The sequence below is a fragment of the Diabrotica virgifera genome, chromosome 4 (assembly GCF_917563875.1).
Source record: "Diabrotica virgifera virgifera chromosome 4, PGI_DIABVI_V3a".
Lineage (NCBI taxonomy): Eukaryota > Metazoa > Arthropoda > Insecta > Coleoptera > Chrysomelidae > Diabrotica > Diabrotica virgifera.
The window spans coordinates 228,663,386-228,687,108 of NC_065446.1; the positions used below are offsets into that span (position 1 = coordinate 228,663,386).

Sequence of the window (23,723 nt, forward strand, 5' to 3'; positions counted from 1 at the left end):
CAGTTATAATTGAATGTTTATCAATTTAATGAATCAGTACCGGGATGAACATGTTTAATACATTTTATATTTCGTGTTTCAGAATAATATATTAAAAGTCCTTAATAACAAACAAATATTTAAATACATACAAACTTTTAACAATATTTTTAAAAGTTTATCCCTCTCATTGTTCCTTAAATTTACATATACCTAGACAAAGGACTAATGAAGTAATTAATGAAATCTTTAAGCCGGCAACCGTCTTTAGACATTCCCAACTTTTTAAGTAAACATTTTGTAAAGGAAAACAACTTTCTTCTTCTTCACTTGCCTTGTCCGTTGCGGACGTTGGCTATCATCATAGCAATTTTAATTTTGTTTGCGGCGTTTCTGAATAACTCGATCGATGTTAGTCCAAACCATTGGTGTAAGTTTTGAAGTCATGAGTGTCTTCTTCTTCCGGGTCCGCGTTTGCTTTCTATTTTACCCTGTATTATTAGTTGGAGTATATAATATTTATCATGTCTCACAATATGACCGAGGTATTCAAGTTTCTGTTTCTTAATTGTGAAAGAGATTTCTTTTTGTTTTCCCATTCGGTGCAGTACCTCTACGTTTGTGGTATGAGTCATCCAGGATATTTTGAGGATACGTCGATACACCCACATTTCGAATGCCTCCAGCTTTCTCATTAATGTTTCCGTCAGTGTCCATGCCTCTGCGCCATACAGCAAGACTGGAAATAAATAGCAATTTTGCAGCCATATTTTTAGTAGGAGAGATATGTCGGATCGGGTGAATATATTATTAATGTTGTTAAATGTTGCTCTGGCATTTCAATTCTAGATCGTATTTCGGTTGTTTGATCCCATTTGGAGTTGACGACTGTTCCAAGGTATATATACGAGTCAACGTGTTTAATTAGTTGGTTTTTTATTTTTAATTGTCTGGCAGGTTTTTAAATTTGGCTGACCAGCATCCATTTTGTTTTATTTATGTTGAGGTTAAGTCCTCTTTCTTCACTCGTTCTTTGTACCATGTCCATTAAGATACTGTGAAAAACAACACTTGTCCAAAAATTAAAATGTTGGCAAATCAAGAAAACTTCCCAGACATCTGTTGTTTTCTATAGAAACATCCAAATGTTCTATGTAGTTTACTCCGGACATCATAGATGTTTACAAAACTAAATGTGTCGGATGGATAAAGAAGCTACTATTCTATGAGAAGAATACATAAAATCGAATTTTCTTAAAATGGACATGTATTGTTTTTCAAATAAACGCTTCAATTTTAAAAATGTTTATTCTGATACTGATTTAATAAATTGATTATTTTTTTCACCCGTCAAATTCTGACGTTTTTGCTTTTTCAGCCAATCACAACTCGTCTTTCTAGCCAATCATTGAGTGTAATACTGATAAAACAGCCTCTTCCTTGATAAAACAGTCTCTTCCCTGATAAAACTTAAGGTACCCTAAATTTCACATAATACGTACATACCTTAATTACGAACGACATTGGAAAATCTCATATTAGTTATAAAAATTGTGTTTTTAATAATGGTTCATTTTCGATTTAAACAGTTTTTTATGTATTAACAATATAATAAATAAATTGGTTCATTTTTAAATCATAAAATAATTTATCTATAACCTACTTAAGACATTGATCCTAGTTGTCTTAAAAATATTTCACAGATGCCCGTATTTACTAATAATACATATTGGTTCACAAAATAATCTTTTCAAATACCACTTGTCCTCTAAATTTTGCTTGATAAATTTTTTCGTTTTCATACTTAAACTTCTTTATTTAGGGTAAAATCACTCAAACAAACCGAAATGGATAAAATCACTCGTCCTTCGGACTCGTGATTTTATCATTCGGCTTGTTTTCGTAATTTTACCAAATAAAGAAGTTTTCGTGAAAACAAAAAAATTTATCGATAAAATTTAGAGGACTCGTGGTATTACTTTTGATAAACCTAATTTCATTTATAACTGTTTAACAGTTAGTTTCAACGTTAACAAAAATAAGCAGAATAATTCAATTTGGACGTTACAAATTTGTATAGTTACGAACTGTCGCCGTTATGAAGTGTCGCCGATACGAACTGTCGCTATTACGAATTGTCCGTTACCATTTGTCCGGTTACGATCTGTCGCGTTACGAGATGTCATGGAACCGAAGAAAACACAAAGACGGAACAAGAAACAAAACAGGCACAGTACAGGGACATGAACAGATCTAAAGATAATAACACAAACGGAAGGAAAAACAAAGTACAAGTTAAGCACAGAAAAAAACAAAACAATTCTGAAAATGGCATCATGGAAAGTAAGAGGTATAAATGGAAAGGCAATAGAACTGCGGGAAGAAACTAGAAATAAGAACATTGAAACAGTAGCTTTAACAGAGACAAAGAAGGAAGGAAGAGGAACAATAATATTAGAAAAAGGAATGTTACTAATATACAGTAAAGTGGTAGAAACGAAGAGAGCTCAGGCAAGAGTAGCGTGCATAATAAAGATGAATATTATCAACAAAGTAAAAAATTGGATATATTACAACGAACATATACTAAGAGTAGACGTAGTTATGGATATAGAGGAAACCAATACAAAACTAATCATATGCTATGGACCAGATGAAGACGCAACAAAAAACGAAAATAATGAGTTCTGGGATAAGTTCCCAGAAGTGATAAATATTTGTACCTGCAGAGAAAATTATGATCACAGGAGACATGAACAGTAGAGTGGGAAAAGAAGCAGAAAAAGGAAACAATGTCATTGGACCTTATGGGGAGGAAAAAATAAACAAAACTGGAAATTACCACTCAAATTCTGTCTAGGTCTAGACAATAACCCGGTGATTATGAACACACACTTCCGGCATAAAAGTATACACAAGATCACAAGAGAAGTCAAATCAAGAGAAGAACAATCAATTATGGACTATACTATAGTGCAAAAAGCAGAAGAACTGGATAAGAGACGTAAGGGTGAAAAGGTGTTATGAAATTGGCAGTGACCACTATATACTGGAAACCACATTCAAAAGCAAAAGAAAAGAAATAAAAAGGAATGAGAGCATAAACAGAAAACACAAAGAAATAATAAAAAAATTATAAACTAAGGGAAGAATCAACGAATCAACGAAAATAATATACACAGAGGAGCTAGAGAGAGAGATGGAAAATGAACACGAAACAACAGAAATAATAGAAGAAGAATGGGAAAGATTTAAAAATGCGATGATAAAATCAGCTAATGCAATATGTGGGACTACAAGAAACAATAACAGAGAGAAACGAACATCTTGGTGGAATGATGAAGTGAAAAGATAAATAAAAGAAAAGAAGAAATTATAAAAACAATACGTACAAGACAAAACAAAAAAAAATATGAAAATTATAAGAGACAAAGAACAAAAATGAAAGAGATAGTGAAGGAAGAGGAAAAGAAAAGTTGGGAAAAATTCGGAAAAAAATGGAAGAAAACAGCACAGAAACTGTAAAGTTATTTTATAGAACACTGAAGAACCTAAAAAGCAACAAAGAAACAAAGGTGAAACAAATAATGAACAAGGAAGGAACAATAATAAACGATAAGAAAATAATGGAAAGATGGAGGGAACACTTCGAGCTGATACTGAATGGAAAGCAAGGGAATACAATGGAAAAAGAAAGCCAGATCAATAGAGGGTCCATGAGAAACACGGAAAATCAAGAAACTTTAGAAAAAGAAGAACTGGAAGAAGCAATAAGAAAGATAAAGATTAGAGAAGTACCAGGAAGCGATGAAGTAGCACCAGAAATGATGAAATATATAGAAGTAAAAAAAATTAATTTTTATAATTTGTTTAATTTGGTTTCATAAAAAATTACTATGCATATAGAACCTAATATGGAAAATAAAAGTAATACCCAGACAATGGACAAATGCAGTAATTACAGTAGAATCCCGATTATCCGTGCTCCTTGGGACCGGAGGTGGCACGGATAATTGAAAGCACGGATAACTGAGAAGCACGGATAATCCGAACATGTGTTTCTTATGTATAATACATACCGTCGGAAAAATTAAAGAATACCCATGAACGATCACATCAAGCACTTATTTTGTATTTGCTGTCTTTTTCTATAAATAACAAACGTTTGTTATAGACAAGGACAGCAAATACAAGGAAAGTGATTGATGGTTCATGGGTACTCTTTGAGTGTGGCATCAAGAGTGTGGCAAGCAAAACCAATAGCGAAGAACAGAAGATGACGAAGCATTAAAGAATGGAATAGTCACATCTCGCAGATACTAGAAAGTAAGAGAAAAACTTGGCAAGAAGCAACACAAATGGCCACCAATAGGAAAGAACGGAGGAAGTTCATTGAGAGTTAGACGAAACTCCCGACACCTCAGAAGATTAAGACACTGATTAAGATTGAATGAATGGCCCAACACCGAAAGGTATCAATGAGTCTACTGATTAAGTAAGTAAAGAAGTAAGTTTTTTCGCATCACCTTTTAGTTCAATAATTGTCAAACATTAAAGAGCAGGTGTACAAGAATCAAGAAAAGATAAAATCATCGGCATTAGAAGAGGTGTGAGTGATATGAATTAAAAAAAATAATAATAGATTAAACAAAATTGTAGAAATAAATATCTGCAAAAAAAGAAACACAAGTTAAAAAAAAAGAAAAAAGAAACGCAGTCAGTAAAAACTCTTAAAACACCTCAAAAACCCCATGGATGCCCGAACAAATAAAATCCGTAATGGCTTTCTTTAAATTTGATTTGAAGAAGGAAGTACTACCAGGAAAACAAAAATGTGAATAGTGCAAATCAAAATACCCAGTATTAGAAATGAGAAAATTTACGGATATAAAGTTTTATTTGAAAAACTATTAGAGCCGCAATAAGCGACTAATAAATAATAATGACAATAAATTAATAACATAGATTTTATGCAAATTGTTTGCAAATAACTGACAAAGTTAAAAAAACAAGAATTTGTTCTGTAATTTATTAGTTTTTTATTATCCCAAAAATGTCGGGCATAATTCAAGTATTAAGTCATGGTGTGTCAAGTGTGGTATTTATGACATCTAAGGTACATGTGGCATCTCATGCCACAAGTAATGTTATAGATTTCCCTGTAGTTTTGTTTAGAAGGAGGGTATAACAAAATTAGAAATATATTACTGATCCACACCTAATTAGAATCAACCTAACGTACGTAGACTTGATGATGCCACTTTGCAGTCTGAAGCACAGATGCCACAACAAATGCGGCGCCGTGTATGTGTGTGTGTGTGTGTGTGTGTGTGTGTGTGTGTGTGTGTGTGTTTGTATTACATTTATTATGGCATCATGTGTGTGCATTTTGCTACGTTATGGCATCTGCGAGCTTTGTGGCATCATACACGCGACGCCATAAAATTTTAAGTCGATTTTTAGCATCTACGGCATTATATTGTCACAGATGGCGTCATTTTGATATTTTGTAATATTTTGGTGTGTATGACGCCATAAGATGATATCGTTGTACATTCACACACATGTATTTGTTATGGCATCATTCTCGCTGCGTATATAGTGCTGCCCCCTACGATTAAAATAATATGTGCATGAAATAATTTACACTCCTTTGGAACATGATGCCATTAGGTACGAGCTATCAGAAGCGAGTGGTGTGTACCTAATTTGCGGAATTATATCGATTTATACTTTGTTAGTTTTTTGTTGTTGTTGTTGTGGCCGTTATAAAGATAATGTAGTGTGTGTGATGTTATCATGACAATGTACGTAAACTTCAAAAATATCACAGGTCAACCAGGGGCAACTGAAGCTCTAATATATTATATTCTCGAAGGTTTTTGGTGGTTGGTGCACTGAATGTGAATCTGGGGTCAAAATTGTTGTGTCACGTCAAGTTTTCGAGATATCCTAACCTTTATTGTATTATTTTTAATATCTCGTTTTTGATAACTTTGAAATAAATGAAATATAAAATGAAAATACTGAAAGCCAAGGGTAAACTAATGAACTACACGCAACATAGAGTATTTAATTTTAGAATGTGACCTAACAGTAAAAAATATAGAAATACCTAAGTACAAAGAAACCTTAGGAAGATAGCAACAAATGAAAGACTAATGGAAAAAGGACAAAAATTGGCTATGGTTTCATAGTTATTGAAGGCATTAAATGTAAATGGAACCAAAAAACAAGCAGAATAGAAAAAGTAACAAACAATGCAAAACCAGCTAGTTCATAAAACTAGCTGAAGAAAACCGTGACCAGACATCTCATAACGCGACAATTCGTAACCGGACAAGTGGTAACGGACAACTCGTAACGGCGACAGTTCGTAACAGCGACACTTCATAACGGCGACAGTTCGTAACTATACAAGTTCGTAACGGACCATTCGTAAACGTCCAAATTTTCCAAATATTCTGTTTATGTTTGTTAACGTGAAAACTAACTGTTATTACAGTTATAATTGAATGTTTATCAATTTAATGAATCAGTACCGGGATGAACATGTTTAATACATTTTATATTTCGTGTTTCAGAATAATATATTAAAAGTCCTTAATAACAAACAAATATTTAAATACATACAAACTTTTAACAATATTTTTAAAAGTTTATCCCTCTCATTGTTCCTTAAATTTACATATACCTAGACAAAGGACTAATGAAGTAATTAATGAAATCTTTAAGCCGGCAACCGTCTTTAGACATTCCCAACTTTTTAAGTAAACATTTTGTAAAGGAAAACAACTTTTCTTCTTCTTCACTTGCCTTGTCTGTTGCGGACGTTGGCTATCATCATAGCAATTTTAATTTTGTTTGCGGCGTTTCTGAATAACTCGATCGATGTTAGTCCAAACCATTGGTGTAAGTTTTGAAGTCATGAGTGTCTTCTTCTTCCGGGTCCGCGTTTGCTTTCTATTTTACCCTGTATTATTAGTTGGAGTATATAATATTTATCATGTCTCACAATATGACCGAGGTATTCAAGTTTCTGTTTCTTAATTGTGAAAGAGATTTCTTTTTGTTTTCCCATTCGGTGCAGTACCTCTACGTTTGTGGTATGAGTCGTCCAGGATATTTTGAGGATACGTCGATACACCCACATTTCGAATGCCTCCAGCTTTCTCATTAATGTTTCCGTCAGTGTCCATGCCTCTGCGCCATACAGCAAGACTGGAAATAAATAGCACTTTTGCAGCCATATTTTTAGTAGGAGATATATGTCGGATTGGGTGAATATATTATTAATGTTGTTAAATGTTGCTCTGGCATTTCAATTCTAGATCGTATTTCGGTTGTTTGATCCCATTTGGAGTTGACGACTGTTCCAAGGTATATATACGAGTCAACGTGTTTAATTAGTTGGTATTTTATTTTTAATTTTCTGGCAGGTTTTTGAATTTGGCTGACCAGCATCCATTTTGTTTTATTTATGTTGAGGTTAAGTCCTCTTTCTTCACTCGTTCTTTGTACCATCTCCATTAAGATACTGTGAAAAACAACACTTGTCCAAAAATTAAAATTTTGGCAAATCAAGAAAAACTTCGCAGACATCTGTTGTTTTCTATAGAAACATCCAAATGTTCTATGTAGTTTACTCCGGACATCATAGATTTTTACAAAACTAAATGTGTCGGATGGATAAAGAAACTACTATTCTATGAGAAGAATACATAAAATCGAATTTTCTTAAAATGGACATGTATTGTTTTTCAAATAAACGCTTCAATTTTAAAAATGTTTATTCTGATACTGATTTATTAAATTGATTATTTTTTTCACCCGTCAAATTCTGACGTTTTTGCTTTTTCAGCCAATCACCACGCGTCTTTCTAGCCAATCATTGAGTGTAATACTGATAAAACAGCCTCTTCCTTGATAAAACAGTCTCGTCCCTGATAAAACTTAAGGTACCCTAAATTTCACATAATACGTACATACCTTAATTACGAACGACATTGGAAAATCTCATATTAGTTATAAAAATTGTGTTTTTAATAATTGTTCATTTTCGATTTAAACAGTTTTTTATGTATTAACAATATAATAAATAAATTGGTTCATTTTTAAATCATAAAATAATTTATCTATAACCTACTTAAGACATTGATCCTAGTTGTCTTAAAAATATTTCACAGATGCCCGTATTTACTAATAATACATATTGGTTCACAAAATAATCTTTTCAAATACCACTTGTCCTCTAAATTTTGCTTGATAAATTTTTTCGTTTTCATACTTAAACTTCTTTATTTAGGGTAAAATCACTCAAACAAACCGAATAAAGAAATTCGGTTTGTTTTCGTAATTTTACCAAATAAAGAAGTTTTCGTGAAAACAAAAAAATTTATCGATAAAATTTAGAGGACTCGTGGTATTACCTTTGATAAACATAATTTCATTTATAACTGTTTAACAGTTAGTTTCAACGTTAACAAAAATAAGCAGAATAATTCAATTTGGACGTTACAAATTTGTATAGTTACGAACTGTCGCCGTTATGAAGTGTCGCCGATACGAACTGTCGCTATTACGAATTGTCCGTTACCATTTGTCCGGTTACGAACTGTCGCGTTACGAGATGTCATGGAACCGAAGAAAACACAAAGACGGAACGAGAAACAAAACAGGCACAGTACAGGGACATGAACAGATCTAAAGATAATAACACAAACGGAAGGAAAAACAAAGTACAAGTTAAGCACAGAAAAAAACAAAACAATTCTGAAAATGGCATCATGGAAAGTAAGAGGTATAAATGGAAAGGCAATAGAACTGCGGGAAGAAACTAGAAATAAGAACATTGAAACAGTAGCTTTAACAGAGACAAAGAAGGAAGGAAGAGGATCAATAATATTAGAAAAAGGAATGTTACTAATATACAGTAAAGTGGTAGAAACGAAGAGAGCTCAGGCAAGAGTAGCGTGCATAATAAAGATGAATATTATCAACAAAGTAAAAAATTGGATACATTACAACGAACATATACTAAGAGTAGACGTAGATATGGATATAGAGGAAACCAATACAAAACTAATCATATGCTATGGACCAGATGAAGACGAAACAAAAAACGAAAATAATGAGTTCTGGGATAAGTTCCCAGAAGTGATAAATATTTGTACCTACAGAGAAAATTATGATCACCGGAGACATGAACAGTAGAGTGGGAAAAGAAGCAGAAAAAGGGAACAATGTCATTGGACCTTATGGGGAAGAAAAAATAAACAAAACTGGAAATTACCACTCAAATTCTGTCTAGGTCTAGACAATAACCTGGTGATTATGAACACACACTTCCGGCATAAAAGTATACACAAGATCACAAGAGAAGTCAAATCAAGAGAAGAACAATCAATTATGGACTATACTATAGTGCAAAAAGCAGAAGAACTGGATAAGAGACGTAAGGGTGAAAAGGTGTTATGAAATTGGCAGTGACCACTATATACTGGAAACCACATTCAAAAGCAAAAGAAAAGAAATAAAAAGGAATGAGAGCATAAACAGAAAACACAAAGAAATAATAAAAAAATTATAAACTAAGGGAAGAATCAACGAATCAACGAAAATAATATACACAGAGGAGCTAGAGAAAGAGATGGAAAATGAACACGAAACAACAGAAATAATAGAAGAAGAATGGGAAAGATTTAAAAATGCGATGATAAAATCAGCTAATGCAATATGTGGGACTACAAGAAACAATAACAGAGAGAAACGAACATCTTGGTGGAATGATGAAGTGAAAAGATAAATAAAAGAAAAGAAGAAGTTATAAAAACCATACGTACAAGACAAAACACAAAAAAATATGAAAATTATAAGAGACAAAGAACAAAAATGAAAGAGATAGTGAAGGAAGAGGAAAAGAAAAGTTGGGAAAAATTCGGAAAAAAAATGGAAGAAAACAGCACAGAAACTGTAAAGTTATTTTATAGAACACTGAAGAACCTAAAAAGCAACAAAGAAACAAAGGTGAAACAAATAATGAACAAAGAAGGAACAATAATAAACGATAAAAAAATAATGGAAAGATGGAGGGAACACTTCGAGCTGATACTGAATGGAAAGCAAGGGAATACAATGGAAAAAGAAAGCCAGATCAATAGAGGGTCCATGAGAAACACGGAAAATCAAGAAACTTTAGAAAAAGAAGAACTGGAAGAAGCAATAAGAAAGATAAAGATTAGAGAAGTACCAGGAAGCGATGAAGTAGCACCAGAAATGATGAAATATATAGAAGTAAAAAAAAATAATTTTTATAATTTGTTTAATTTGTTTTCATAAAAAAATTACTATGCATATAGAACCTAATATGGAAAATAAAAGTAATACCCAGACAATGGACAAATGCAGTAATTACAGTAGAATTCCGATTATCCGTGCTCCTTGGGACCGGAGGTGGCACGGATAATTGAAAAGCACGGATAATTGAGAAGCACGGATAATCCGAACATGTGTTTCTTATGTATAATACATACAGTCGGAAAAATGAAAGAATACCCATGAACGATCACATCAAGCACTTATTTTGTATTTGCTGTCTTTTTCTATAAATAACAAACGTTTGTTATAGACAAGGACAGCAAATACAAGGAAAGTGATTGATGTGATCGTTCATGGGTACTCTTTGAGTGTGGCATCAAGAGTGTGGCAAGCAAAACCAATAGCGAAGAACAGAAGACGACGAAGCATTAAAGAATGGAATAGTCACATCTCGCAGATACTAGAAAGTAAGAGAAAAACTTGACAAGAAGCAACACAAATGGCCACCAATAGGAAAGAATGGAGGAAGTTCATTGAGAGTTAGACGAAACTCCCGACACCTCAGAAGATTAAGACACTGATTAAGATTGAATGAATGGCCCAACACCGAAAGGTATGAATGAGTCTACTGATTAAGTAAGTAAAGAAGTAAGTTTTTTCGCATCACCTTTTAGTTCAATTGTCAAACATTAAAGAGCAGGTGTACAAGAATCAAGAAAAGAGAAAATCATCGGCAATAGAAGAGGTGTGAGTGATATGAATTAAAAAAAATAATAATAGATTAAACAAAATTGTAGAAATAAATATCTGCAAAAAAAGAAACACAAGTTAAAAATAGAAGAAAAAAAGAAACGCAGTCAGTAAAAACTCTTAAAACACCTCAAAAACCCCATGGATGCCCGAACAAATAAAATCCGTAATGGCTTTCTTTAAATTTGATTTGAAGAAGGAAGTACTACCAGGAAAACAAAAATGTGAATAGTGCAAATCAAAATATCCAGTATTAGAAATGAGAAAATTTACGGATATAAAGTTTTATTTGAAAAACTATTAGAGCCGCAATAAGCGACTAATAAATAATAATGACAATAAATGAATAACATAGATTTTATGCAAATTGTTTGCAAATAACTGACAAAGTTAAAAAAACAAGAATTTGTTCTGTAATTTCTTAGTTTTTTATTATCCCAAAAATGTCGGTCATAATTCAAGTATTAAGTCATGGTGTGTCAAGTGTGGTATTTATGACATCTCAAGGTACATGTGGCATCTGATGCCACAAGTAATGTTATCATAGTTTTCCCTGCAGTTTTGTTTAGAAGGAGGGTATAACAAAATTAAAAATATATTACTGATCCACACCTAATTAGAATCAACCTAACGTACGTAGACTTGATGATGCCACTTTGCAGTCTGAAGCACAGATGCCACAACAAATGCGGCGCCGTGTATGTGTGTGTGTGTGTGTGTGTGTGTGTGTGTGTGTGTGTTTGTATTACATTTATTATGGCATCATGTGTGTGCATTTTGCTACGTTATGGCATCTGCGAGCTTTGTGGCATCATACACGCGACGCCATAAAATTTTAAGTCGATTTTTAGCATCTACGGCATTATATTGTCACAGATGGCGTCATTTTGATATTTTGTAATATTTTGGTGTGTATGACGCCATAAGATGATATCGTTGTACATTCACACACATGTATTTGTTATGGCATCATTCTCGCTGCGTATATAGTGCTGCCCCCTACGATTAAAATAATATGTGCATGAAATAATTTACACTCCTTTGGAACATGATGCCATTAGGTACGAGCTATCAGAAGCGAGTGGTGTGTACCTAATTTGCGGAATTATATCGATTTATACTTTGTTAGTTTTTTGTTGTTGTTGTTGTGGCCGTTATAAAGATAATGTAGTGTGTGTGATGTTATCATGACAATGTACGTAAACTTCAAAAATATCACAGGTCAACCAGGGGCAACTGAAGCTCTAATATATTATATTCTCGAAGGTTTTTGGTGGTTGGTGCACTGAATGTGAATCTGGGGTCAAAATTGTTGTGTCACGTCAAGTTTTCGAGATATCCTAACCTTTATTGTATTATTTTTAATATCTCATTTTTGATAACTTTGAAATAAATGAAATATAAAATGAAAATACTGAAAGCCAAGGGTAAACTAATGAACTACACGCAACATAGAGTATTTAATTTTAGAATGTGACCTAACAGTAAAAAATATAGAAATACCTAAGTACAAAGAAACCTTAGGAAGATAGCAACAAATGAAAGACTAATGGAAAAAGGACAAAAATTGGCTATGGTTTCATAGTTATTGAAGGCATTAAATGGAAATGGAACCAAAAAACAAGCAGAATAGAAAAAGTAACAAACAATGCAGAACCAGCTAGTTCATAAAACTAGCTGAAGAAAACCGTGACCACACATCTCATAACGCGACAATTCGTAACCGGACAAGTGGTAACGGACAACTCGTAACGGCGACAGTTCGTAACAGCGACACTTCATAACGGCGACAGTTCGTAACTATACAAGTTCGTAACGGACCATTCGTAAACGTCCAAATTTTCCAAATATTCTGTTTATGTTTGTTAACGTGAAAACTAACTGTTATTACAGTTATAATTGAATGTTTATCAATTTAATGAATCAGTACCGGGATGAACATGTTTAATACATTTTATATTTCGTGTTTCAGAATAATATATTAAAAGTCCTTAATAACAAACAAATATTTAAATACATACAAACTTTTAACAATATTTTTAAAAGTTTATCCCTCTCATTGTTCCTTAAATTTACATATACCTAGACAAAGGACTAATGAAGTAATTAATGAAATCTTTAAGCCGGCAACCGTCTTTAGACATTCCCAACTTTTTAAGTAAACATTTTGTAAAGGAAAACAACTTTTCTTCTTCTTCACTTGCCTTGTCTGTTGCGGACGTTGGCTATCATCATAGCAATTTTAATTTTGTTTATCATGTCTCACAATATGACCGAGGTATTCAAGTTTCTGTTTCTTAATTGTGAAAGAGATTTCTTTTTGTTTTCCCATTCGGTGCAGTACCTCTACGTTTGTGGTATGAGTCGTCCAGGATATTTTGAGGATACGTCGATACACCCACATTTCGAATGCCTCCAGCTTTCTCATTAATGTTTCCGTCAGTGTCCATGCCTCTGCGCCATACAGCAAGACTGGAAATAAATAGCACTTTTGCAGCCATATTTTTAGTAGGAGAGATATGTCGGATTGGGTTAATATATTATTAATGTTGTTAAATGTTGCTCTGGCATTTCAATTCTAGATCGTATTTCGGTTGTTTGATCCCATTTGGAGTTGACGACTGTTCCAAGGTATATATACGAGTCAACGTGTTTAATTAGTTGGTATTTTATTTTTAATTTTCTGGCAGGTTTTTGAATTTGGCTGACCAGCATCCATTTTGTTTTATTTATGTTGAGGTTAAGTCCTCTTTCTTCACTCGTTCTTTGTACCATCTCCATTAAGATACTGTGAAAAACAACACTTGTCCAAAAATTAAAATTTTGGCAAATCAAGAAAAACTTCGCAGACATCTGTTGTTTTCTATAGAAACATCCAAATGTTCTATGTAGTTTACTCCGGACATCATAGATTTTTACAAAACTAAATGTGTCGGATGGATAAAGAAACTACTATTCTATGAGAAGAATACATAAAATCGAATTTTCTTAAAATGGACATGTATTGTTTTTCAAATAAACGCTTCAATTTTAAAAATGTTTATTCTGATACTGATTTATTAAATTGATTATTTTTTTCACCCGTCAAATTCTGACGTTTTTGCTTTTTCAGCCAATCACCACGCGTCTTTCTAGCCAATCATTGAGTGTAATACTGATAAAACAGCCTCTTCCTTGATAAAACAGTCTCGTCCCTGATAAAACTTAAGGTACCCTAAATTTCACATAATACGTACATACCTTAATTACGAACGACATTGGAAAATCTCATATTAGTTATAAAAATTGTGTTTTTAATAATTGTTCATTTTCGATTTAAACAGTTTTTTATGTATTAACAATATAATAAATAAATTGGTTCATTTTTAAATCATAAAATAATTTATCTATAACCTACTTAAGACATTGATCCTAGTTGTCTTAAAAATATTTCACAGATGCCCGTATTTACTAATAATACATATTGGTTCACAAAATAATCTTTTCAAATACCACTTGTCCTCTAAATTTTGCTTGATAAATTTTTTCGTTTTCATACTTAAACTTCTTTATTTAGGGTAAAATCACTCAAACAAACCGAATAAAGAAATTCGGTTTGTTTTCGTAATTTTACCAAATAAAGAAGTTTTCGTGAAAACAAAAAAATTTATCGATAAAATTTAGAGGACTCGTGGTATTACCTTTGATAAACATAATTTCATTTATAACTGTTTAACAGTTAGTTTCAACGTTAACAAAAATAAGCAGAATAATTCAATTTGGACGTTACAAATTTGTATAGTTACGAACTGTCACCGTTATGAAGTGTCGCCGATACGAACTGTCGCTATTACGAATTGTCCGTTACCATTTGTCCGGTTACGAACTGTCGCGTTACGAGATGTCATGGAACCGAAGAAAACACAAAGACGGAACGAGAAACAAAACAGGCACAGTACAGGGACATGAACAGATCTAAAGATAATAACACAAACGGAAGGAAAAACAAAGTACAAGTTAAGCACAGAAAAAAACAAAACAATTCTGAAAATGGCATCATGGAAAGTAAGAGGTATAAATGGAAAGGCAATAGAACTGCGGGAAGAAACTAGAAATAAGAACATTGAAACAGTAGCTTTAACAGAGACAAAGAAGGAAGGAAGAGGATCAATAATATTAGAAAAAGGAATGTTACTAATATACAGTAAAGTGGTAGAAACGAAGAGAGCTCAGGCAAGAGTAGCGTGCATAATAAAGATGAATATTATCAACAAAGTAAAAAATTGGATACATTACAACGAACATATACTAAGAGTAGACGTAGATATGGATATAGAGGAAACCAATACAAAACTAATCATATGCTATGGACCAGATGAAGACGAAACAAAAAACGAAAATAATGAGTTCTGGGATAAGTTCCCAGAAGTGATAAATATTTGTACCTACAGAGAAAATTATGATCACCGGAGACATGAACAGTAGAGTGGGAAAAGAAGCAGAAAAAGGGAACAATGTCATTGGACCTTATGGGGAAGAAAAAATAAACAAAACTGGAAATTACCACTCAAATTCTGTCTAGGTCTAGACAATAACCTGGTGATTATGAACACACACTTCCGGCATAAAAGTATACACAAGATCACAAGAGAAGTCAAATCAAGAGAAGAACAATCAATTATGGACTATACTATAGTGCAAAAAGCAGAAGAACTGGATAAGAGACGTAAGGGTGAAAAGGTGTTATGAAATTGGCAGTGACCACTATATACTGGAAACCACATTCAAAAGCAAAAGAAAAGAAATAAAAAGGAATGAGAGCATAAACAGAAAACACAAAGAAATAATAAAAAAATTATAAACTAAGGGAAGAATCAACGAATCAACGAAAATAATATACACAGAGGAGCTAGAGAAAGAGATGGAAAATGAACACGAAACAACAGAAATAATAGAAGAAGAATGGGAAAGATTTAAAAATGCGATGATAAAATCAGCTAATGCAATATGTGGGACTACAAGAAACAATAACAGAGAGAAACGAACATCTTGGTGGAATGATGAAGTGAAAAGATAAATAAAAGAAAAGAAGAAGTTATAAAAACCATACGTACAAGACAAAACACAAAAAAATATGAAAATTATAAGAGACAAAGAACAAAAATGAAAGAGATAGTGAAGGAAGAGGAAAAGAAAAGTTGGGAAAAATTCGGAAAAAAAATGGAAGAAAACAGCACAGAAACTGTAAAGTTATTTTATAGAACACTGAAGAACCTAAAAAGCAACAAAGAAACAAAGGTGAAACAAATAATGAACAAAGAAGGAACAATAATAAACGATAAAAAAATAATGGAAAGATGGAGGGAACACTTCGAGCTGATACTGAATGGAAAGCAAGGGAATACAATGGAAAAAGAAAGCCAGATCAATAGAGGGTCCATGAGAAACACGGAAAATCAAGAAACTTTAGAAAAAGAAGAACTGGAAGAAGCAATAAGAAAGATAAAGATTAGAGAAGTACCAGGAAGCGATGAAGTAGCACCAGAAATGATGAAATATATAGAAATAAAAAAAAATAATTTTTATAATTTGTTTAATTTGTTTTCATAAAAAAATTACTATGCATATAGAACCTAATATGGAAAATAAAAGTAATACCCAGACAATGGACAAATGCAGTAATTACAGTAGAATTCCGATTATCCGTGCTCCTTGGGACCGGAGGTGGCACGGATAATTGAAAAGCACGGATAATTGAGAAGCACGGATAATCCGAACATGTGTTTCTTATGTATAATACATACAGTCGGAAAAATGAAAGAATACCCATGAACGATCACATCAAGCACTTATTTTGTATTTGCTGTCTTTTTCTATAAATAACAAACGTTTGTTATAGACAAGGACAGCAAATACAAGGAAAGTGATTGATGTGATCGTTCATGGGTACTCTTTGAGTGTGGCATCAAGAGTGTGGCAAGCAAAACCAATAGCGAAGAACAGAAGACGACGAAGCATTAAAGAATGGAATAGTCACATCTCGCAGATACTAGAAAGTAAGAGAAAAACTTGGCAAGAAGCAACACAAATGGCCACCAATAGGAAAGAATGGAGGAAGTTCATTGAGAGTTAGACGAAACTCCCTACACCTCAGAAGATTAAGACACTGATTAAGATTGAATGAATGGCCCAACACCGAAAGGTATGAATGAGTCTACTGATTAAGTAAGTAAAGAAGTAAGTTTTTTCGCATCACCTTTTAGTTCAATTGTCAAACATTAAAGAGCAGGTGTACAAGAATCAAGAAAAGAGAAAATCATCGGCAATAGAAGAGGTGTGAGTGATACGAATTAAAAAAAATAATAATAGATTAAACAAAATTGTAGAAATAAATATCTGCAAAAAAAGAAACACAAGTTAAAAATAGAAGAAAAAAAGAAACGCAGTCAGTAAAAACTCTTAAAACACCTCAAAAACCCCATGGATGCCCGAACAAATAAAATCCGTAATGGCTTTCTTTAAATTTGATTTGAAGAAGGAAGTACTACCAGGAAAACAAAAATGTGAATAGTGCAAATCAAAATATCCAGTATTAGAAATGAGAAAATTTACGGATATAAAGTTTTATTTGAAAAACTATTAGAGCCGCAATAAGCGACTAATAAATAATAATGACAATAAATGAATAACATAGATTTTATGCAAATTGTTTGCAAATAACTGACAAAGTTAAAAAAACAAGAATTTGTTCTCGAAAGTGTCATTCGACTTGTTTGTGAGACCTGTTTGTAAACACACGTTTTATAATTTTACGGTCGATTTAAACAAATTATCGCTAAATAAAAGCCTTTTAATAGTTAAGTTTTACTAGTGCAGTGACATAAAATACCAAGAACAGCAACTGTGAGTAAATTTTTAATATTAACTGCATCCAGACGATTTTTGTTAGGCTGATTGAAGTTACATATCAGATACACAAGACTGAAAAGTAATTAGCTAGTAAAAACTCGCCTAGCGAAATAAAGAATTTTTAACAACAAAAGGCAGGGTCGGCCTGGGAAAAATGTTTTGGACAATAATTATATTTAACAAAATAACTTAGCAAATTTGAATATTTTAAATAAAATGTCACAACCAACATTTACAAATCAATCTTCATCCACCAACACTCACCCAGATAATAATTTAAATAATATGAATACCTCCAACACATCTTATGCAAGCACTGTCTCAAAAAATATCTACAAGTATCCTAACAAAGACCAGGCACTTATCTTCGGCTCCATTCAGGGAGCAAAACTTCAAGATTATCTTCTCCAATTGGGACCTCTGGTAAAACCAATAAACATAATTTTCTGTAGCAGAATTTCACACAACAGAATATGTGTTTATCTAACCAATAAATCACTGGTTGATGAGTTTTTAACTAATCATGGTCAAATTGTTGTCAATAATGAAGTCATCAAAGCAAGACGTCTAATTTCACCAGCAGACAGACTAGTATTATCGAATGTAAGCCCAACGATCCCACACGAAACTCTTGTAACCTTACTGGAAAATATTGGATTAAAATTAGTTTCTCCAATAAACTTTCTTAGAATAGGTGCATCAAATCCAGAATACCAACACATACTCAGCTTCAGAAGACAGGTGTATATCGCTCCTTCCCCAGATATTACCATACCCGAATTCTTAGAAATAACACATGATAATCTATCATATCATATCTTTTTAGCCCTAGACAGTCAACGCTGCTTCACCTGCAAATTATCGGGTCATGTTGCATCCCAATGCCCTTCGGGCAATATTAACCCACATTCCCAACAATCATCACAACTCACACATAATGTTCCAATCTCGTCAATATCTCAACCGGATGAAACATCGCCTAATGACTTAAATTCCCACTCAATAAATAATATTCTACCCGAAAGTTCCTCAGTAGTAGAAAATTGTGCAAACGTCGCCAATACTGCTTTGATCACATCCAATCTGGTAACAAATCCAGATCACACTGCTCAATCTGAAAATATCCCAACCTCGGACAAAACTACTAAGTCAACAACTTCATCCGCAACAAAACGAACAGCTGAAGATATGACCCCAGCCACTCCAGAAGAACAAATGCCACCCAATACTTCTACCTTCTCTCTTCCCCAAACAGTCGTTCAGAAAAACAAAAAACCCAAATCTAATACATCAGATCCAGAAATAGAACTTACTGAATCTATTATAAACTATATCGACTCTCATTCTCCTCACTTCATAATCAACAGCCATCAGCTTAAACAGCTCCTAGAAAATACATACGGATCGAGGGATGTTCTTAGCATTGCGGAAGACTTCACAGAAGATATTCCAAAACTAATAGATATGTTAGAAGAACTACATCCTCACGCAAACACTAAGAAGCTAAAAACTCGTGTCACAAGGCTAAAAAAGAAATTACTAAAGCAATCCCAAGATTTAAGTGATACCCAATCTGATATCTCAAATACATCTCAAGATACCCAATAAATACATTCGAGTCATTACTCCAGTGGAACTTAAATGGGTACTATACCCGTTTAAATATGCTACAGCATATCATAGCCCTCCATTCTCTGGACATATTGTGTCTACAAGAAACTCACTTCCGAGACGAAAATGTCCACAAAATGAGGGGATACAATGAATTCGTTAAAAACCGAAATGTACAAGTTGCGAGTAGCGGCGTAGCCATTTACGTCTCAAAGAATCTACAAGCAACACAAATTAGAATAAATACAAACCTAGAAGCGATAGCCGTAAAAATTAAAGCACAACTAAATTACACCATCTGCAACATATACATTCCTCCTGACCACTATTTAACTGAGGATGAACTGGAGTCTCTAGTTAATCAACTTCCAACTCCTTTCATTCTTCTAGGAGATTTTAATGCCCACAATTACTCCTGGGGTTCTCAAAAAACAGACAGAAGGGGACGAATTCTATCAAACATATTCAACACCATGAACATAAGTTTACTGAATGATGGCAGCAATACTAGATTCAATATAGCTACTGGCAATTCTTCTTGCATCGATCTTTCATTATGTAGCCCAACTATTAGTCCTTACCTTGAATGGAGAGTTATGGATGACTTACTAGGCAGTGACCACTTTCCTATAAAATTAACGAATTCAATTATAAAAGACAAAATATCAAACGGAGATAGTATCCATCAGAAATGGAAAATAAAGAAAGCCGACTGGAGCTCTTTCTCAAAAACCATTGAGAATAACATATACAAAATTAATGAGTGGAAGGACGCAAATACAGCAGTAACTCAACTTAACGAAATAATCATAAAAGCCGCTGAATTTTCAATAGGAAAAACAAAACATATCAAGAAATTTAAACCTGTGCCTTGGTGGAATGACGAATGTGCCGAAGCAATACAAAACAGCAAATCTGCTCTAAATAGATGTAGGAGGGAGAAAACCGCAACAAGTATAATTGAATACAAAAAACATAGGGCAAAAGCAAGATATATTACCAACAAAAGTAAAAAAGAGTCATGGAAGAAGTTCGTAGGAAGCATAAACAGAAACACTACAATATCATCGGCATGGAGGAAGATACAAGGTATTTATGGAAACAAAACTTACCATGTCATTAAAGCATTAGATTATGACGGCAAACGAATAAACCAAACAAAAGAAATAGGTGAAGCATTCGCAGACTATTATCATAAGCTTTCCATAAACAGAAATATAACTAATGATAACATTGCCCTCCCTACGGAATTCAAAGAGCTGGCAAACCTTAATTCTCTAAACAAGCCACTGACAAAAGAAGAAATGGAGGAATCTCTCTCATCACTAAAAGACAGTTCTTCTGGTCCCGATGACATCCCTCCAGTTTTTCTAAAAAATCTCCCAGAAACGACGAAACAAATCCAGCTTAATATCTTTAATCACATGTGGAATAATAGTGACTTACCCTTAATCTGGAAGAAAGCAACAATCATCCCCATACTTAAATCTAACAAATCTTCACTCTTGCCTGAATCTTACAGGCCAATCTCCCTAACCTGCTCCATGAGTAAATTGCTAGAAAAAATAATCAACAAGAGACTAATATGGTTTTTGGAAACTCACAAATTATTAATTCCCGAACAATCCGGATTTCGACCATCTAGAAGCACACTTGATAACATTATTGACCTAGAAAGTCATATTCACGAAGCATTTGCTACTAAAGATAAATGTCTAGCAATTTATTTTGACATTAATAAAGCCTTTGATTCTACATGCCATAAAATCATCCTAAATAAACTACATCACTGGGGATTGAAAGGCAATATAATAAATTTCATACGCAATTTTTTATCTCAAAGAGAATTCCAAGTCCGAATTTCTGGAACAATATCATCAACCAAGAAACAATTAAACGGCACACCACAAGGATCAATTCTCAGCCCAACTTTATTTTTAATTGCTATGAATGATGTCTTAAAAGATTTAAAGAAACCAGTTGTAGCCAGACTTTACGCAGATGACATGATCGTGTTTATCAAGGGAAGATGTCTTAGCACCATGGCTCAAAGCCTTCAGCAATGCATAACATCCTTCGAACGTTGGTCTATAATGTCTGGGTACAATTTCTCCCCAAACAAAACAAATTGCATATTATTCTCAAAAAGAAACATACCAGAGCAGCATCGACCATCAATATTCCTATACAACCAGAAACTAAGCTATACTCCACACATAAATTTTCTGGGCATGATATTCGACGAACGTCTGTCGTGGAAAAATCATATTAAAACACTAACTCTTTCTTGTCAAAAGGGCTTAAATTTATTAAGATGCTTAGCAAACAAGTCTTGGGGATCTGATGGTCTAATGCTGCTAAAAATATACAGAAGCCTTATTCGATCGAAAATTGATTATGGATGTATTGCATACACATCTGCTCGTCCTTCAATATTAAAATGCTTAGATACTATACACAACACCGCAATAAGAATAATTCTAGGGGCTTACAGGACAACGCCTGTAGAAAGCCTATACTGCGAACTGGGCGAACCAGCTCTATCTTTCAGACGACAAATTCTTAGTTTATCCTATGCCTCCAGAATAGCATCAATACCATCAATTCCTGCTCGCAAAAACACGTTCTGTAATCGTTTCAAATCAACTTTTCAACATAGCACCTCTCCACCACCCTTTTATATTAGAATTCACCGGTATATATCAACGTTAAATCTCCAAAATTTCCCCAGAACGTGGTTAATGAATGAACACAGCATTCCTCCATGGATTATCAGAACCCCACATGTAAACACCCAATTGACGAAATATAATAAATACGATACCAATCCACGTCTTATATATCAAAATTATAAACAAATAGTCGCAAAATATAAAAATTATACCCACTTATTCACTGATTCGTCCAAGTCTTCCCAAGGTGTAGGAGCAGCAGTATACATAAACAATGAAACCAAATATTTATTTAAGCTTCCCAGCTCCTACAGCATCTTAAATGGTGAACTTTATGCCATATTACAAGCGTTGAAGCACATTTCCAATGCACAAACCAAACACTCCTTAATAATATCTGACTCACTCAATTCATTGAGACTCATACAACAAACCTTTACGAAAAATCCAATAGTCATATTAATCAAAGAAATATTACACAGTCTGCATCAAACAGACTCAAAAATAGTTTTTCTATGGGTTCCCTCTCATTCTGGAATCGAGGGAAATGAAAACGCTGATCGTTGGGCTTACACAGCTGCGCAATTACCAACATTGGCAGAACAATCAATTCCAGCCGCAGATACAAAACAATTACTAAAATCAATGACTCTCAATTTATGGAGTGAAAAATGGAAAACATCCACGAGCAAGTTAAGAGACGTTAAAGAAGATACTGGTCCATGGAATCCACATACAACCAACAGATCGAACCAAGTCATCTTATCTCGTCTTCGGTTAGGACACTGTAAACTTACTCATGAGCATCTCATTACACATACCGAAGCACCAAAATGCAGAAGATGTAATATACCAGTATCAGTAAAACATGTGCTAACAGAATGTGATGAATTCGCCGCTTACAAACAATCTATATCTGGTTATTCAAACAATATGAAAGACATTCTTAACCTGCAAACCGACTGTAAACCTCTTTTCCAATTCCTTAATAAATGTAACCTAGTAAGTAAGATTTAATTGTACACAATTTCATACTTTTGTAAACTTATTAATTGTATTCTCGTTACCCCGCTGATGACCTTCGTGGTTAATGCGGTTATTTCTAAATAAAAAAAAAAAAAAAAAAAAGAATTTGTTCTGTAATTTCTTAGTTTTTTATTATCCCAAAAATGTCGGTCATAATTCAAGTATTAAGTCATGGTGTGTCAAGTGTGGTATTTATGACATCTCAAGGTACATGTGGCATCTGATGCCACAAGTAATGTTATCATAGTTTTCCCTGCAGTTTTGTTTAGAAGGAGGGTATAACAAAATTAAAAATATATTACTGATCCACACCTAATTAGAATCAACCTAACGTACGTAGACTTGATGATGCCACTTTGCAGTCTGAAGCACAGATGCCACAACAAATGCGGCGCCGTGTGTGTGTGTGTGTGTGTGTGTGTGTGTGTGTGTGTGTGTGTGTTTGTATTACATTTATTATGGCATCATGTGTGTGCATTT

The 23,723-nt window shown here is 33.5% G+C and overlaps 3 protein-coding genes across 5 annotated transcripts in view; all 3 read left to right on the plus strand.

Moving 5' to 3' along the window:
* The window catches only part of LOC114327388 (ubiquitin carboxyl-terminal hydrolase 34), a 273,865-nt gene that overhangs the window by 87,523 nt on the left and 162,619 nt on the right, over nt 1-23,723 (plus strand). The window lies entirely within an intron of this gene.
* On the plus strand, nt 679-16,113 carry LOC126884102 (uncharacterized). Of its 2 annotated transcripts, none has more exons than XM_050649895.1 (2): nt 679-936; nt 7,419-9,795. In XM_050649895.1, exon 2 carries the CDS (start codon nt 8,758-8,760, stop codon nt 9,190-9,192), a length of 435 nt encoding a protein of 144 aa, XP_050505852.1. In that variant the 5' UTR covers nt 679-936; nt 7,419-8,757; the 3' UTR covers nt 9,193-9,795. The 2 variants fall into 2 exon arrangements, with proteins under 2 accessions (XP_050505852.1, XP_050505854.1); XM_050649897.1 differs by lacking the exon at nt 7,419-9,795 and adding an exon at nt 13,737-16,113 and having other exon boundaries at nt 680-936.
* Nucleotides 1,911-9,795, plus strand: LOC126884103 (uncharacterized). Its single transcript, XM_050649898.1, has 2 exons — nt 1,911-2,839; nt 9,290-9,795. Exon 1 carries the CDS (start codon nt 2,308-2,310, stop codon nt 2,740-2,742), a length of 435 nt encoding a protein of 144 aa, XP_050505855.1. The 5' UTR covers nt 1,911-2,307; the 3' UTR covers nt 2,743-2,839; nt 9,290-9,795.